The sequence below is a fragment of the Sus scrofa genome, chromosome 15 (assembly GCF_054392235.1).
Source record: "Sus scrofa isolate SSC_HxYL_T2T_F1_AM1 chromosome 15, Sscrofa_HxYL_maternal_Yorkshire_Landrace_v2.0, whole genome shotgun sequence".
Lineage (NCBI taxonomy): Eukaryota > Metazoa > Chordata > Mammalia > Artiodactyla > Suidae > Sus > Sus scrofa.
In genome coordinates this window covers 60,839,441-60,857,585 of record NC_139397.1, presented here as the reverse complement: position 1 = coordinate 60,857,585, position 18,145 = coordinate 60,839,441, and the positions used below count along the sequence as shown (strand labels likewise).

At 35.4% G+C, this 18,145-nt stretch overlaps 2 protein-coding genes across 64 annotated transcripts in view; one reads left to right on the top strand and one right to left on the bottom strand.

Annotated features, from left to right (window-relative positions):
* The window catches only part of CFAP96 (cilia and flagella associated protein 96), a 487,170-nt gene that overhangs the window by 260,050 nt on the left and 208,975 nt on the right, over nucleotides 1-18,145 (bottom strand). The gene's annotated exons all lie outside the window — the stretch shown is intronic.
* The window catches only part of SORBS2 (sorbin and SH3 domain containing 2), a 324,236-nt gene that overhangs the window by 212,226 nt on the left and 93,865 nt on the right, over nucleotides 1-18,145 (top strand). For 40 of the 58 annotated variants that reach the window (NM_001444789.1, NM_001444790.1, NM_001444791.1 and 37 more), the window contains 1 exon segment: nucleotides 12,919-12,968. In NM_001444789.1, coding sequence (NP_001431718.1) covers nucleotides 12,959-12,968 — 10 coding nt within the window. In that variant the 5' untranslated portion in view covers nucleotides 12,919-12,958. 58 annotated transcript variants of the gene reach the window in all.

Below are 18,145 nucleotides of genomic sequence, written 5' to 3'. Positions count from 1 at the left end.
TATACTATATATCATATATCATATATCATATACTATATATATATATATATATCATCCTAATGCATTTAGAAACACAGATCTTTAAAAATCTCTTTCTTCTGAATTTTAATGTGTAAATGGGTCATTACAACATTGACTTCCAGTAAGATTCTGCTTGATATAATACACAATCATGTTAGTAAGCATACTGGTTTGCACTGTTAAGTTCTATAAATATAAGTTAAATAAATATACCCTTCTTGGATTTAGGAAAACTTCAGGTCATAAAAGGACCTTGTGTGCTTTTGAATTTTAAAACAAATCTTTCTTTTTGTTTTATAAATTAAAACACTGAGGCAGAAAGAAGTGCAAAGATTTTCCCAAGCACACTTTCGCACATAAGACTAAATACAAACACCCTCTTTAAAACAATGAAGAATATGATGGAATGTTAAAAACATGTACCTGAAAGTCCCTTAAAACATGAGTTGTTGAATCCTAACTCTTGCCACTTACTAGCTGCTGATGAAGGTATGTATCTATTTCTGAAGTTGCCCCTCCCACAAGAAAGAAAGTTTCTAACTTTCTGGGCCACCCACTATCTTTTGCTCCCCCCTAATATGAGCTACATTTTTTTAAAAAATTAAAATATAATTGACAAACAACATTGGGTAAGTTTAGGTGTACGACTTGTCAGTTTGATACATTTATATATTGTAATATGATGCGCTCTATTTTCTTACCCTTACACAGGAAGGGCAGACAGCTAACATCCCAACAATAGTGAGTTCACATTACAAAATAAAAGTGATTGCTTTCTCCAAATGTATTTTCTAGAATCAGTGTGATGGCACATGGTCCCAACACAGTTTCTAGGTCTCCAAATGTTGCAAGAGAAATGAGGGAATGCTTTTGCTCTCCATTAACAGAAAGAAATGACCCTGAAGTCAGTGAGTGTCAGATTTTTGTCATGGCGGTTGGGGGGGAAGGTGAATTCATGCAGATACAGTCTCTACCTGTGAACCTGGAGTAGAACAGTAGAATTCACGTGAACAAAAAGCCAAGGGTGGGTTTTTAAGGTCATGACCCCATACCACAGCTTACCCTGGAGGTGAACCCACCCTGCCCTGAAAGAGTTCCTGTTCTCATGCAGGTGGGAAGTCAAGATGAGGTCTTTTCTGCTTTTCAAAGAGCAGCAGGAGTCCAAAAAAAAAGAAAGAAAGTAAAGTGCTTGTTTCCATAGATAAAAGGGCTAAGAAACAGCAGCTCAAATAAGATTTAATCTATATGTATTAAAATTAAAATATGCCCAACAATCATCATAAAGAGTATTACAACCATTTCTAGATGTAAAAACTGTCAAATAAGTAAGGGTGTTATGAAATGACAAAGTCCTTGTTCAAATAATTTTCACTGTTCTCCAATGTATATTTTAAGTATAAATTTGTATGTTGTTTTCTTTGCCTATTTTTGGTGGATTGAGTGAAAGTTTTAGCTTTAAATAGTGGCAGGGTATGAAGGACTATATTAGGTATAAAAAAATGAAGAATGCTGGGAACATGTGAGTTGGGTTAAGACCTAGAAGCGAGGTTATTTGGGTTGGCATTTTGCTGAGCAAAAGAGTAATAGATGTCAACCCAAGACTTGTTGTATAATTCAAAATTATTAAAGCACTTAGTTCTAGGATGGAGTCATTTACATCCTTTCTGATGAGAGTTGTAAACCAGGTGTTAAAAACCCAGCATTGAGAAAGAGTTTCATTTGGACATCATGTTGCTTAAATGCAGGGAGACCTTAAGGGGATAGTGAAACATCTAATTGCAACTGTTATCTGCCCCCTTGTCAATGTAAGGCATAAATGTGGATGATTTGAGATCATTAATCCTAAGAACCACTGGGGTGATTCCCCTGAGATGGAAAAAAAAAAATAATCTCAGTACTGTTAATAATTTTCTTACTGCTGCTAACATTCACATGGCAGCTCTTTCCACAAATCGCTCAGTAACCCCACCACCTCCCTTCAGCATTCAGAACCAGCCTCGAAAACCTGGTTATACACTCACATCCGTATCAGACTGGTTCACTGCCAAACGCAAAAAGAGGTCAATTTTTAATTGAGGCAACGAGGCCTCAACGTGGCCATAAAACTGGGATCATAATCTTTCTTGATTTCTACAACCACTGCCCATTTTTATATTGATATAATTAAAACTATGTCACACTGAGCTCACAGCCCACTAAAGCTCCTAGATAGATTTCAGAGAAAGTTTTGAGAAATCAATCTTTTCAACCTAATCATGAAATAATTTGGTTGAGCTAAATTGCAAGACTTATTTACCCTCTGTTAAACTTTAATTCAGCCTGTCAAGATAATCTGTCTTTCCACTCATTACCTAATCCTTTCTAGTATGTATGCCTTCTGTAGAACTGATGAGTGTGCCAGGTATTTTTCTCAAAAATAAAAATGTTGAAGACGCACAGCCAGGGAAAGGCACCCCTGAAAGTGATTTTTCATTCACCTATAATTCCCCCCAACACTTTTACAATTAGTACACAGAGATGTCATAAAGAATTTTGCCAAATTTCTTGCTAAAAATCTAGTGATCTACTTTGGTACGCCTAATGTTACATCTCTAGTATCAGAAATAAATAATTTTTTTGTGTGTGTGTGTCTTTTTGTCTTTTCTAGGGCTGCTCCCTCGGCATATGGAGGTTCCCAGGCTAGGGGTCTAATTGGAGATATAGCTGCCGGCCTACACCACAGCCACAGCCACAGCAACAGCGGGATCTGAGCCACGTCTGCAGCCTACACCACAGATCATGGCAATGCCGGATCCTTAACCCACTGAGCAAGGCCAGGAATCAAACCCAAAACCTCATGGTTCCTAGTCGGATTCGTTAACCACTGAGCCACAACAGGAACTCCAGAAATAAATAATTTTAACAATGAAATAGAAGGTATCTACTTTTATTATCTATTTTCATTGGCTCCAAATGAAGAGTATCATAAAACTGCCTACTCGATAACAAAAATACCAAAAGTTTCAAATTTTAATAAATTCCAAATTTCTTCAGAGACAGTTATTTTCCCCTTTATTTTCTTCTTTGAATTTTCAAAAATTAGTCCAATTGTCTTACAATGTATGGGAAGTAATTCAAGATACATGTTCACGTAGATAAATGTTGCAAGAGAAATATTATTTAAATGTTAAGACTAAATGACCAAATTAGAGCAAATGTTTTACCACCCTCCACAAAATTCAAATTCCACATAGCAAGCAGAGTTTCACCATTTCATATCTGAGACACATACAAACACAGGTTTGTAATACTACTGGCAGTATACTGCAGGCTTTTGACCTTGCTAAGTTATGTAAACATTATTTCAGGTGTTCAGGAAGCGGGTGCGTTCAATCAAAAGAAAAAATGTGACCACTTCTTTAATAGTCAATTAACAGTAAGCAGGATTATTTAACTGTAGTCATTTCATAAAATAACATTATGGAAATATGGAAATACATTAAAATAAACATTTTCATTAACTCAAAATTCTGAGGTTTTGTGAAAAAATAGCAGAAAAAAATTTAAACCTATTGGTGTGGGCTTAAATCTAAATAAAGCTTTCTAGTTGGGCTTTTGCAGTAGCTGGGCAAAAGAAATCCTTGTTACAAATCACAATTATATCCATATTAGTTCTAGAAGAATAAGTATATGGTCCTCTGTTAACAGTCCTTCCTTATTCATCAGCCAGACCTGCCTTCTACCACATCTTCTCTTGATATGTTGTTCTTTCCTCTAACCCCTGCCACAGAGGATTCAGCACTCAATTAGGCTCTATGCTTAATGTAATGTATTATAACTAGCTGTAATGTGTTGAGGAGAATTAACTTGATTTCATTTGACATTTCAAGATGTCTTAAAAGGAGATGCCTTTCTTCACTAATGGTCAGGAGAGCTAAGTCATTTTTGAGTGTCAACTTGTTTTTTGATCTTGGAGCAGTCATTTCTCTTATCCTAAAGAGCCTAATTTCAAAAGCAAAATGATTGACCCAAGTCCCTTTCAGAAGATGGAATTTAAACACACACACACACATACACACAGTCATTCTTCTCTGTCACCACCACGGCATTTATTATTTGCTTCCACTTAAAGTCTAAATATGATATATACAAGACTAAATTAGATGACAAAATTTCTTCTTATATCAGACAATTGGTAATATCAATATATAAAATGAAATGTATTAATCTTTCCCTTCTTTGGGTGAGAACATTTAAGTTCTACTCTCAGCAAATTTCAATTATACAATACAGCGTTATCAATCATAGCCACCATGGTTTTTTTTGGTTTGTTTCCAGCACCTGAGATAAATGGAAGTTCCCCAGGCCAGGGATCAAATCCTATGCCATAGCTGAGGCAATCCCTGATCCTTAACCCTCCACGTCAAGCCAGAGAATGAACCCATGCCACAGCAGCAGCCTGAGACACTGCAGAGGCAGCACCAGATCCTTAACCCACTGGGCCATAGTAGGAACTCCCCTCCTTATTTATATTATAGCTGAAAGTGTGCATCCTTTTACCAACTTCTCCCTATTTCCCCTACCAACCCACCCCTGACAACCACTTATTCTCTGTTTCTACAAGTTTGATTTTTTTTATCTTTTTAGATTCCACATATAAAGGATACAGTGCAGTATTTGTCTTTCTCCATCTTACATGTTTTGCTTCACATAATGCCCTCAAAGTCCATCCTGTTGTGACAAATGGCAGGATTTCCTTTTTTCTCCTGGCCAAATAATATTCCATTGTGTAAATATACCACATTTTTTATCCATTCATCAGTTGGTGAACACTTAAATTGTTTCCATATCTTGACTATCGTGAATAATGCCATAATGAACATGGGAGTGTAGGTATCTCTTCAATGTTCTATTTCCATTTCCTTCAGATATATACCCCCTTTCACCTCCTTGGTTTCATGTTTTTCCCTAGATGTTTTGTTCTTTTTGATGAAATTGTAAATGGGATTATTTTCTTAATTTCTCTTATAATATTTTGTAATGAGCATATAGAAACACAACTGGTTTTTACATGTTGATTTTGTTATCCTGCAACTTGACTGAATTCATGTATTAGTTCTAACAGTTTTTTGGTGGAGTCTTTAATATTTTTTGTATGTAATGTCATGTCATCTGCAAATAGAGACACCTTTACTTCTTCCAAATCAGAAAGAGAGAAGTAAACAGTTATTTTATTTTATTTTATTTATTTTATTTTTTTTTTATTTTATCTTTTTAGGACTTCACCATGTCATATGGAAGTTCCCAGGCTAGGGGTCAAATTAGAACTGTAGCTGCTGGCCTGCACCACAGTCAGAGCAATGCTAGATCCTTAATCCACTGAGCAAGGCCAGAGATCGAACCCTCATCCTCATGGATACTAGTTGGATTTGCTACCACTGAACCATATCAGGAACTCTGTAAACAGTTCTTTTAAAAGAAAAGATTTGCTCCTCATGGTAGAAATATCTCTTTCCTCTAATCATCACCTTGGATCATAAACTGTCACAGGTAATGGAAAGGTTTTTTTAAAAGGTTAATTTGTCACAAACTTCAAGTGTCACCTTCCCTTAGGTTCAGTAGCAATGACTTAGCTGGGGTGGGAGACAAGTGTTGGATTCAATTACTTCTCTAGGTCTGTGGGAAGTGAGGAGGGAATCTCAGCTAAAAAAGGCTCTGTTTAAAGAAAAAAGAAAAGCTGCCTAGAAAGCAGAATTCCTTTTCAGTCCCAATATGTTGCTAAATTGGGCATGGGATAATTGGGAAATGGGAAAATGCATACAAATTAACCTTATAAACTATGGGAGTTCGAGTCAATCTAAAGGGATAAAATACTGTCTGTGTATTTTCAGGAAAGTCCAGATTATATTCTCATGACTCCATCAAAGCTAAAGATCTGTTTCAAAATATTTATAATGTTGGTGAATGGGAATGATGCCAATTTGGGGATGGTTTGTTGCAGTCGGAGAGGGGGTTTGATCCTGCTGCTCTTGCTACTGCTGAAGATGATAATGATGTTGCCATAAATCATTTAGATGGCTGGAAGTAGGCAAAACCAGACTTGAATCCAGGTCTGTTTGATGTCAAGACCTATCCTTCCAGCACTATTCAGTTCACCTATAACATGTGTTTCTATAGTCTGATTAATTCTTCATGTATCTCTTTGATGATATGCCTGACTCACCAGATTCCCATTAGGGTTCTATTTTATTTTCATTAGGAATACATTTGGCTTTTGATTTATAGACTAGAAACCAATGGAAATTGGTACTGTACTATCAGTCTGAACAACAACTTTGTCTTTGAAAAAAAAAAGCATTTGTTAGTACTTAAATGTACCCTATAATCATCCCTAAATATTACAGTATAAAAACAAAAGATATCATGAAAGTGAGATCTTAGAGTAATATTACATCCCATGACCATTTAGTACAAGAGGTAACCGGTACTCTTTTATAATTAAATAAGATAGTAAATCACAAAATTTGAGGCTTTGGAATAGCATCAGAAAGAAAATTATCCACCAGGACTGACTTCTTAATTAGTACATTTTTTAAGGAAAATCTGTACATATTTAGACTAACTTGCATTGCAAAGTCTCAGAAAGAAAATTGCTAGTTTCCTTGAACAACATATTGTGCTGTTCAGGAAATTTTTCCAGTTTATCATGAAATTTGGTATAATTAAAAAGAACATTTTCTATATTTTTTTGAAAAGAATCAGTGGCCTCATGTCCTTTTGTTCATTACTATTCACAGCAATGATTTCGTCTTATTCCTAGAAATGACGTTAATTGTGCTCTGACCCCAGCTTTCATGTATGAATGCTGTGTATAACTTAGCTTCTGAATACTAAGGACCATCTACAAGCACCATTTGCTCAGGAATGTTGGGAGGGATTTTGGAGTCCTTATGCGGAGGTTGAGCACAGACAAGCACGCCCTCCTTATTGACTGTGATGATGTGTACACCCTCTCAGAGGCAAAGGAGTCTCTGAGTTAGCATCATATATTGGCTGTCAACTCAGAGAAACCATTCAGAAAAACTATGACTTGGATTCTCATTTTTCTAAACTTAGGGACTATAAAAGACGTAATAAACTACTTGGGGGTATTTCCTGTGAAAATTTCAAAGCAGCACATTAATATATTCACAAAGATAAGTAAAGATAAATGCCAGCAACCTAAGTCATTTGGCTATAATTGAAAAGTGAAATCATTTGGCACTTATGAATCCTTCTAATCCTCCCGCAAAGAGAGAGAAAAATGCATTGACCAGTCAGGGTAGTTTATGCAGAAAGAGTGGTATATATGATCCCATTTCAAAGTCAGTTCAGGCTAAAATCCAGTGCTTAATATTAATATGCATCATATTTTTATTCTTGTGTTTAAAATGTATCTCTAAAAAATTCTAACATCCCTCAGTGTTTTCCCACCACTTTGACTGTGTGTCCTTTCTTCTGAATTATATATGAACTGTGAATAGAATAATTTAAAAACAACCCTAGCAATTTACTGACTTAAAATTATTCCATGGAAAATCTTTTGGTCTCCAGTCTTAAACCCCTCACATTAACTGAGCTAAAATGGAGTCCTATAGCTATATAGATGGCCTTGGTGCTTACATTCAAGTCTACAAAAACAAAATGACTAACACAGAATTCTTGGCCAAAATTGAGGGGAGGTTTTGCCTCTGCTCCTCTTCAGAATGGGATGACTGATAATCAAAAGAATTCAAGCAGAATTACAAGATTATGGGCACAAAGTCATGTTGGTGCCCATGAATGAACAATCAAACATTTTAGGATCCTCATTCAAACCTAAATTATTCAATCTGTTGTCATATGCATATTGGAAATAAAGGCTACTCTGATCCATAAGAAAGAAAAAAAAAATGGGATATCTGATCCCTAAAAGAAATTCAAGCAAAATTAAAAGACGATAGCTACAAAGTCTTATTGCTCATGCATGAACAACCAGCACAACCCTACTGTCAAACGTATATTGGGAAAGAAGCCTACTTTGACCTATGAGAAAAATCCATTGCTATACACAAATTAAGATACATATAATGTGTCCTTTTATAGAAAAAAATTGGCAAGAATTGAACTTAAGTAGTACAGCTCCACACCACCAGCTGAAAATCATTTTGACATTCTAATGCAGGACAGTTTTTTGCTCTATGGATTATCTGCTGAGGTTCAAGGTAGTCTGCATTTTATGGTCAGTTTTCATAGTCTTGGCCCCGGTTCAATTCCAATTTAAGAGAATACTTGAAATACTGTCTCTTCTAGCAGCATGCAAACACTCTAGGAATTTGATGCTTTCCAGAATAATCTGTGCTTGTTATGTAAGTACAATCAAAGACACTTTTTCAGAACAGAACAAAAGAGATTAGATTCGCTTTAGTTCCAGCTGTCTAAAGAGAGTTCTCAGTTGTGGACTTGTTAATGGCTTTAGTACAAATAATGGAAATAGGATCATGCATTTTTATTAGTCACCCAAGAAGCCTTGGGTTTCGGGTTCTTCTACAGAGCTCAATCACTGTGGCTCTTCTTTTAACAACTTGGAAAATGTCTTGCCTGATTAGGAAGTTAGTCATTTTACATTTTGACATCTAAAACAATGCAAAGTTTAAAAACCTCACAAATTACCTTTATAAGTAACAGGATACATCACTTTAAAGATGAAAAACTCAAGCATTTGTGGCGCCTTTCTTTGTTCCTGTTAATCCTGTTTTACTTTTTAAGTGTCAGATATTTTGTAAATATCTGCATTTGAATTCAAATGCTGATAATCAGTTCCCTAACTTGGTATAAAAACATTACTATAGTAGCAGATTTTGTGTTCTGAGAGTAAAGCTCCCTTCTGTTTGATGTCTTCTTTATCAATTGGTATTATTTCAGCTCAAACACTGTCATTCCGTTTTAAAACTTAAAAACAGTTTTAAATATCAAGTGTTTTGAAAAGGAGTGATAAATAGAATTGAGAAGTCTTGACAGTCCTCTTTTTCTGGAGACTTGTTTATTCCTTCTTGTTTTAGCAGTGGCCTCAGCCTTGGTCACAGACATCCCCTGAGGCTTTTCTTTTCCACTTATTTTGTCCATTTAAGGTAAACATATTAGGAGTTTTGCTACCGAGACATTAAAATAAATACATCTGATGGAGCTTTCTCAAGGCTCCTGCACTGACCACTGCCTTCTTCCCTGACTTCGCTGGCATCCCTTCAATCCAGGCGGTATTAAGGCTACCGAGGTAGAATTCCTTAGCTATGTACCGCGTTTATTTTTGGATTCTGAAAAAGAAAGTAGAAATGTGCCTCTTTCTCTGTCTTAGCTGAAAAATAAGAGATACAACTCATCATAAGAAGTTTCCTTCAATCACTGTTTAAAGTCGACCTGGCTGTGAAATCTTACCGTAAAATTCATTGTAACGTTGTGCTAATTTTCCCAGACACTGTGGCAGCCCTACCCGTTACCCCTGCCCTGCTTCTCCTACACTGCAGTGTTGTTTCAGGGAGGATGGGCAAGAATGGCACACTAAACACAAACAGGTGATACCAAAACACTGCATAATAAGGATACCATCTGTTGTTGTTTTCAGTTTATAGCTCTAAAAATTATATTGGGTAAACATCAGTCCAGTGGTTTTAACCATTCTAAATGTTCATCTCTTTAGTATTTATTGAGTATCAAGGCATTAGAAATTCAGCACAGCCATAAAAACGATAAAATCCTTCTCCTCTTGGCTCATATATACATCTCATATCATTTTTTCAAGCTATTTTATTTCCCCATTTCTCCTTCTATCCTGGGAGGGAAGATAGCTATCATTATATTTAGCAGGCATTCATACTTAAATTGTTTTTGCAAGTTTAAATAAAATTTTGCTCCGGTTTACTGAGGTATAATTGACATATAGTACTGTATAAGTTTAAGGTGTGAGGCATAGTGATTTGACTTACATATATCATGAAGTGATTACCACAATAAGTTTAATGAGCTCCATCATCTCGTATAGATACAAAATTAAAGACATAGGAAAAATGTATTTTTCAATATGATGAGAACTCAGGATTTACTCTCAACTTTCATACATAACATCCAGCTGTGTTGATTATATTCATCATGTTGTACATTATATCCCTAGGATTTATTTCTCTTATAACTGGAAGTTTGTGCTTTTTGACTGCCTTCATCCAATCCCCCTATCCCTATCCACTGCCTCTGGTAACCACAAACCTGATCTCTTTTGCTGTAAGTTTGTTAGTTCATTTGTTTTTGCAGTATAATTGACCTATACCACTATGTTAGTTTCTGTTACACAACATAGTGATTTGCTATTTTTATACACTTCAAAATGGTCACCACAATATAAGACTAGTTATGATCTGTCACCACACAAAGATATTATGTAATTGTCGACAATATTCCTCACACTGTACATTTCACACTCGTGACACCTTTATTTTGCAGTGGGAAGTCTGTACCTCTTAATCTTTCTCTCTCATTCCCTAATCCCTCTCTCCTCTGGCAACCACCTGTTTGTTCTCTGTATCTATGACTGTTTTGTTATGCTTGTTCATTTGTTTTATTTTTTAGATTCTACATGTAAGTAAATCATACAGTATTTATCTTTCTCTGTCTTAGTTCACTTATACCCTCTAGTTCCACCAACACTGATGCAAATGGTAAAGTTTCATTCTTATTTACGGCTAAGATTCCATTGTACATACATACCACATCTTTGGCCATTCATCTACTGATGGGTGCTTAGGTGGCTTCCATATCTTGGCTATTGTAAATAATGCTGCAATGAACCAGGGGTAGATATATCATTAGTGGTTTTGTTTTCTTTGGATAAATACTCTGGAGTGGAATTGCTGGAACTTATAGTAGTTCATTTTTAAATTTTTGAGGAATCTCCTTACTGCTCTCCATGGCGGCTGCAGCAATTTTCATTCTCACCAGTAGTCTGCAAGGGTACCCTTTTCTTGACAGTCTCACCAAAACTTGTTATTTGTTGTCTTTTTGGTAATAGCTAGTCTGACAGGTGTGAGGTGACATCTCACTGTGGTTTTGATTTGCATTTGCCTGATGCTTAGTGATGTTGAACATCTTTTCATGTGCCTGTTGGCCACCTGTACGTCTTCTTTGGGGAAAAAATGCCTATTCATATTCTCTACCCATTCTTAATTGGGGGGTTTGATTTTTTTGATGTTTAGTTGCATGGGTTCTTCGTATATTTTTTATGTTAACCCCTCATCAGACAAGTCATTTGCAAATATCTTCTCCTACTTAGTAGGTGGTCTTTTCATTTTGTTTCTTTGGCTGTGCAAAAGCTTTTTAGTTTGATGCAATCCCACTTGTTTAATTTTACTTTTGTTTCCCTTGCCTGAGAAGACATATCCAAAAAAATATTACTAAGACCAACTTCAAGTAATGTTTTCATCTGGACATTTACTGGTTTCAGGTCTTACATAAAAGCCTTTAATCCACTTTGAATTTATTGCTGTGCATGGTATGAGAAAGTAGTCTAGTTTGATTCTTTTGATGTAGCTGTCCAGTCTTCCCAATTGAACATTTTAACTTTATTCTTGGAATTTCACAGTAGTAATGAACAGAGCCAGGCTTTCTATAAGAGGTGCACTTTAACATCCACATTGAAAGAAAATGGCAGATGATAACTAGAGCAGAACTCATGAGGACAGGGAAAATGGTCAGAAAGGAGGAGAGGGCCAGAACTATGATAGACAAAAATAAGAAATCCAGGAAGCTCGTCTGGGGCTCTTTTTAGAGAATGAAAAAAAAATGTATTTGTTGAAAGTCTTTCTTGACAGATCATGACAGATAATTTCAGTTCAACCTTATCCCTACTCATCCATGAGGTATAAATGTACTTTTTTAATTATCAGATGTTAGAAGGCAAATGTACATGGAAACTGTCTGTGTGGTACAGGGGAAGTTTGTGTTCATTTCAATAGGCCCTACTCAAGAGTCAAGGCAAAGTGGCCAGAGTTAAACATCGGCTTTTCCTCTTAAGAGACTTGCTTCCTGGAGAGCCTATCCTTTCTCTTTGGTTGTAGGGCATGGATAAGTATGAAACTCTAAAAAATGGGCTAAGAGAAAATGCCAGGGAAAGAACTAAGTCCTCTCACATGTCATAAAATAATACAAACATTTTAAAATTTCTTCTACAACAAGCACCATTTCCCCAACCACATCTCAATTGTTATACAGCAAACACTTCAATTGGAAAAACCATCATATTTGATACTGAAAAATGGGTTTGTAGTAATCATTTATTTATTGCAACGTAATAAAAACTGATGAATCTCATTTTCTTTGAATATTTGAAAATTAAATACATTAAATATTCCCTGGTAATAAATTGACTCAATAATGAATTTAATATAAATTGAATAAAGTAGAAAACTCAAACAAAATAGAATAAATTAAATAATACCATAAATTGAATAATGTAAGGTAATGATTTCAAGGTACCAAAGTGCCTTTTAAAATTCTGGAAGAGGAGACCTAACAACTGGTGGTCCTCTCGGGATCAGAGAACAAAAGCTGTTATAAATGTTTGTAAAAGAAATGTAATTTCTAACAATGAAAACTCCTCTTCATTTTCATCCATTAATGGTCACTATTAAACAAAAACACAGGTTTATGATAATTGGACCAAGAATAATTCAAGTTTAGCTTGAATAGAGCTGTAAATGCTGCCCACCTTATTAAACTCTGATTTAAATAAGACTAAAGGTAATGTGATATTAACTCGCAGGTATACCAAAACAAAACAAAAACAGACACTCTTTCATGGTATTTTGTACCTCACGCTAGTGAACAAATTAATACATCATTTTTTTTCTACAGGAAAACTGAAGACTTTAATAACAAACCCTCCAAGGTCAAAATGAATACAGGTATGCTGTCTCTGTTAGTTTTAAACTCTTTAGCCTGGCTCTCTAAAAATCATCTTGGCCCTAAATCATTAGTTTAGAAGTCTGCTGATTCGAAATGTGATACTGAGTTTCTGATTGATCTCAATTCATCACTTGATTTCTTTGTTTTTGTGCTTCAATCTTATAGCTATCAAAAGTAGAATTTTCTCTTTTGCTTTCTATTCTTACTCCCTTTTTCTATAATCATATCTTGAAATTAACTTCTATAAGCCCTAGAAAGAGGGAGCATACCATTTGATGATATATTTGAAATCCCTCACTGATAATAAGCTAAATTCATAGGCAAGTTGCTCTAGCAGAAAAGATTTAAAATTCCTTATTCTATAAACATTTTATGTTAACAAAGTCAGTGGAGTGGCAAAGCTTTACAGGAAATCATCTTAATCCATAGACATAACACACTTAAAGTAAGCATTATATTTTTAAATGTGAGAACAGTATCTCCAAGTAGCCTTAACAGCATTGGTGCTCTGAACACTGTATTGCATATAGGTTAATTATAAAAGTGTCTGTGGAGTTCCCATTGTGGCTCAGCAGAAATGAACTCAACTAGTATACATGAGGACTCAGGTTCCACCCCTGGCCTCGCTCAGTGGGTTAAGGATCCAACATTGCCGTGAGCTGTGGTGTAGGTCACAGATGCGGCTCAGATCCCCATCGCTGTGGCTGTGGTGTAGGCCAGCAGGTGCAGCTCCAATTCAACACTAGCCTGGGAACTTCTATATACCACAGGTGCAGCCCTAAAAAGTAAAAAAAAAAAAAAAAAAAGAAAAAAGAAAAATGTTTGCAATACTTGCTAGGTATATATGATTTTTTTCCATACCATAAAGCATTTTAGCTTATATTTCCATAGTTTTTCCTCTGAAATTTTTATAGTCAGTATTGAATAATCCTGGGAAAAACTTTCTCACTGAAATTGTGTAACTTTTGTTTAAAAAATACCACTTCCTATCCACAAGTGATCAGTGCAAAGTTGTGTTAGCCACGTCACACTAAGGCAAAAGAGAAAGGATGGTGGAAGATATTTTCTTGCATCAAGTTGGTGGCATTTTTACTGTCTCTTGTTATCAAAATCCCTCACGGGAGGATTAAGAGCCACTGGAGAGAACCAATATCTAATCCCTAGCTCAAGTGCAGAGACATGTGCTACTGAACATGATTCTATGGCTGCCCCTTAGCAGAAACCCACTGTAACCGACCTCAGAGACTTCTAGGTCAGCTAACCCTAAAGATGCAGTCAGTTCACAAATGTACAGAGCACCAGACAATATTAGGATATTGGAGACAGTCAAAATACACGAGGAAGGCTGAGAAATTATAACCCTGGAAATGAGCCATGTAAAGCCATTTGGACAATTGCAGATGTTGGAATTATACATGGAAAACTAAAGGAGAAATATCATTAGGTGAAGGAGATTGAAGAGAGCAAATAGAATAGGGAGTTCACAGCTGAGTTAGGCTAAGTCATACTGTGTGAAACTGCAAAATCACTCCAGCAGAATGTACATCTGAGGAAGGTATGTTTACTGATTTTTCCACAATGTCTTCCTCTAAACTGAAGTTGAAGATCCTTCATTTTTGTTGAGTCTTGTTTTCCCATTTAAATAACCCTATTATGACAGGTGTATAATATATGATTATACTAAATATACATATTCATTACAATGCATTCAATAATTAATCTTCCTATTCATAAAAATCAACCCATAATAGCAAAGTAGGCAAAAGAAATTTGAAAATTTGTTTAGTTCTCTGGGATACTTGAGCCAAGTTACTGCTATAGGAGCATGACTATAACACTCTAAAGCACACTCTCATTAAAAGGAGTGATCTGGGCTTTATATGGAATGCTAATTTGCACAGTTATTTTGATTATATGAGTGAATTTACACATCTATGTATGCATGTAAAATATGATATTCAAACATGCATCAAAAATTGATTAGAAGTGCCTGGACTTTTCATTTAAAATTCCAAAGTAATACTATATAATGTTGCTATAAAAACGTATCACTTTTGAAAATATATATAAATAATACTGCAGAAAGTTGAAGAAAGCATTGTTACTGTATCTCAAATGAAGTAGAAATTAGTTCCTAAATATCTAATAAATAAAATGGGTCCTCATTATTTACCGATGAGTCATTAAAAAGATATATTGCTGTTTCAATGTTCATGTGTCAGTCAATAAAGCTTAAAAAAAGATTCTTTTAAATCACCTCCTTATTTTTAGTCAAATACATAATAAACGAACCAAGGGAGTGATGATACATTTTTAAGCATCTAAATAATATATAAAACATACTAAATACACTGTATTTGTACTCTTAGAAATTTTGACCCACTATTTTCTAAGGAAAATCTTAGCTATGCAGGAAAGGAAAGAGAGACACCAAATGATTCACTGTATGTGATTTACCCATGTGAGTATTTTCCAGCAGTAGAAACAGCTACCAAGAATTGTGCACAGAGGGAAGCATGCAGGTCATTAATGAGTGTGAAGGTGAGAGTACCACTAGAATTCTTTAGGATGACCTAAATATGCAAGACAGCACCCTCATTTTGAGATCTTAAAAATATCTTCAAGAAATAGCAGAAAGTATAAACATATAAGTAAGTAAAGACAAAATCTAATAGATTTCTCTGTTCTAGCCATCTCACAAATGCTTCAACTTTTCAAATTAAGCTCTTCATTAAACTGTTAATAAAGACAGATTCTCCATTTATTTTATCTAGACCTTAGAGTTTCCTAGAATACAAAAATTATTTAGGGGTTCCTGTTTTGGCTCAGCAGAAATGAATCTGACTAGTATCCATGAGGACACAAGTTCTATCCCTGGCCTTGCTCAGTTGGTTAAGGATCCCACGTTGTCGTGAGCTGGGATGTAGGTCGCAGACTCGGATCCCATGTTGCTGTGGCTGTGGCATAGGCCAGCATCTGTAGCCCCGATTTGATCCCCAACCTGGGAACCTGCATATGCCAGGGGTGTGGCCAAAAAAAAAAAGCCAAAAATTATTTCATCCAGAGGTTCCTACACTTCCTGGTTTATAGAGCCAAGATCGCTCAGCAGTTTTTCACCACACTCTCAAACCAAGAGAAATACCTAGTAGTTAAGCAGTTAGGCACAAATAACTTAGTAAGTACTCATGTTCTACCAACCCAGAAGCAATTTGAAAAAAAAAAAAATGTATGTCCATTGAGAAAAAAAAATCATTTTATCTCATTCTTTACGACCACAGTTACTTGTTAATGGAATGTGCATGCATATTGGGCATTGCAAAACTTAGATTTGGAATTAGATCGTATATCACCACTTGCACTTGCTGGTCCAAAATTACTTTCACAGGGTGCTTGCTTTCCATCACTACAATCACCAAAAGCCCAGCTTTTCAAAAATGTGACGTCATCTAAAGGAAGATAGTATAATCTTTTACGCTGAAACATTAACTACCTCAGGCTAGTGGCGTCTGCAGCATCTGTCTGATAGATATCACCGTGTTTTCCTCAAAAATGTGAACTATGTACCCAGACTCTTGTGAATCCACTGAGATGACCCCTGGGGCGCTCAGCACACAGTTTTGGAAACCAAGGGCTTAACCAGTAACCTTGGGGCTCCTCATTCTGAAATGTCCCCTTTGCATCTCTGCTTGTTTTCAGAGATTCAGAATTAAAAGAAAGAGAAAATTAAATCTCTTAGAAAACCTTCCGTTTACACTTGCAACACCCTTTTAAACATTGGGAGCTGCGATTCACTGCATATTCAGTAACATTATCTCCATTTTTTCAGAAACACACATCCCTCTTAGTTATTTTCAGTTTGCAGAGCTTGCTAAAATCCTATTGGTCCCTCCTGAAGACATCTTTAGTTGTATGTTTCTACCATTTATGTCTTTTTATATTTTGTTTTTGATTTACAGTTTTTAATTTCGTTGACTTACCTTCTTGTGTTGTTTCAAGTCATTTTTCTGTTTTAATTATCTGAACTAGGAAATTGTTGTTTTAAGTATATATTTAAGAAATAATATTTTGACATGAGAATCATTCTACCAATTTATAAAGTCTTCTGACCTTACTACTTGTGATTTTACGAGTAATTAATTCAAATCATACTTTCAAGGACTCAAATTCCCTCACATTCAGTAAACAAAGTGGGTACACTCCTTAAAAAATAAAGACAAAATATATGAGACCAGCATGTGGCAATATATAAATATTATGTTACAATATTAGTGGTTATAGAATTTATTTTTCTTGTTACAGCTTTCAAAAATAATTAAAGTTCTTTTGGTTCCACAGGAATGAGCAAAACTATTTATTGCACATTCCAAACACAAAGGAATGTGGGAATGGAATTGGAATCTGTTCATAAATAGAACATTACCCTTCCAATTTTAGAAGTCTTGTTACGCTAAACTTCTCAAATCACACTACAATAGCTGATGAATTTTCTCTCATTTTGCTTCGTGTTGTGATTTGCCTAAGTATAAATATATAGATAATATATATATTGTTCAAAATTACAAAAAAAATTTTTAAAACATGGTCATTTCAATACTGCATATATTAATATTGTCTTTGATTTCAATTAGGCAAATTACTCCCATGTCTAATAATAACTATAGGAAGACAGAAAATTTCTATAACATCATATGTTCCTTCATGAATCTTATATATAAAACATACTATGTATATAACAGCTAACAACTTTTACTTCAAGAGGTCCTTCAAACTTTCTTCAGCAATCATAGTTGCTAAAATACAGTAGAACCTAAATGACAGATACACAAGTATGTTATACCATAGTTCTTAGTCCTGAAATACAGGTTATCCATAATTCCAAAAGCTAGTCACACTGCTTATACATTTAATAATTGAATTTAAATGGTATAAACATGGAGTTCCTGTCGTGGCTCAGCAGTTAGCAAACCTGACTAGCATCCATGAGGACTGGGGTTTGATCCCTAGCCTCGCTCAGTGGGTTAAGGATCTGGCGTTGCTATGAGCTGTGGTGTAGGTCACAGACCCACCTTGGATCCCTCATAGGCCCAAGGCTGCAGCTCCGATTGGACCCCTAACCTGGGAACCTCCATATGCCAAAGAGGCGGCCCTAATAAGTCAAAAGGACCAAAAAACAAAA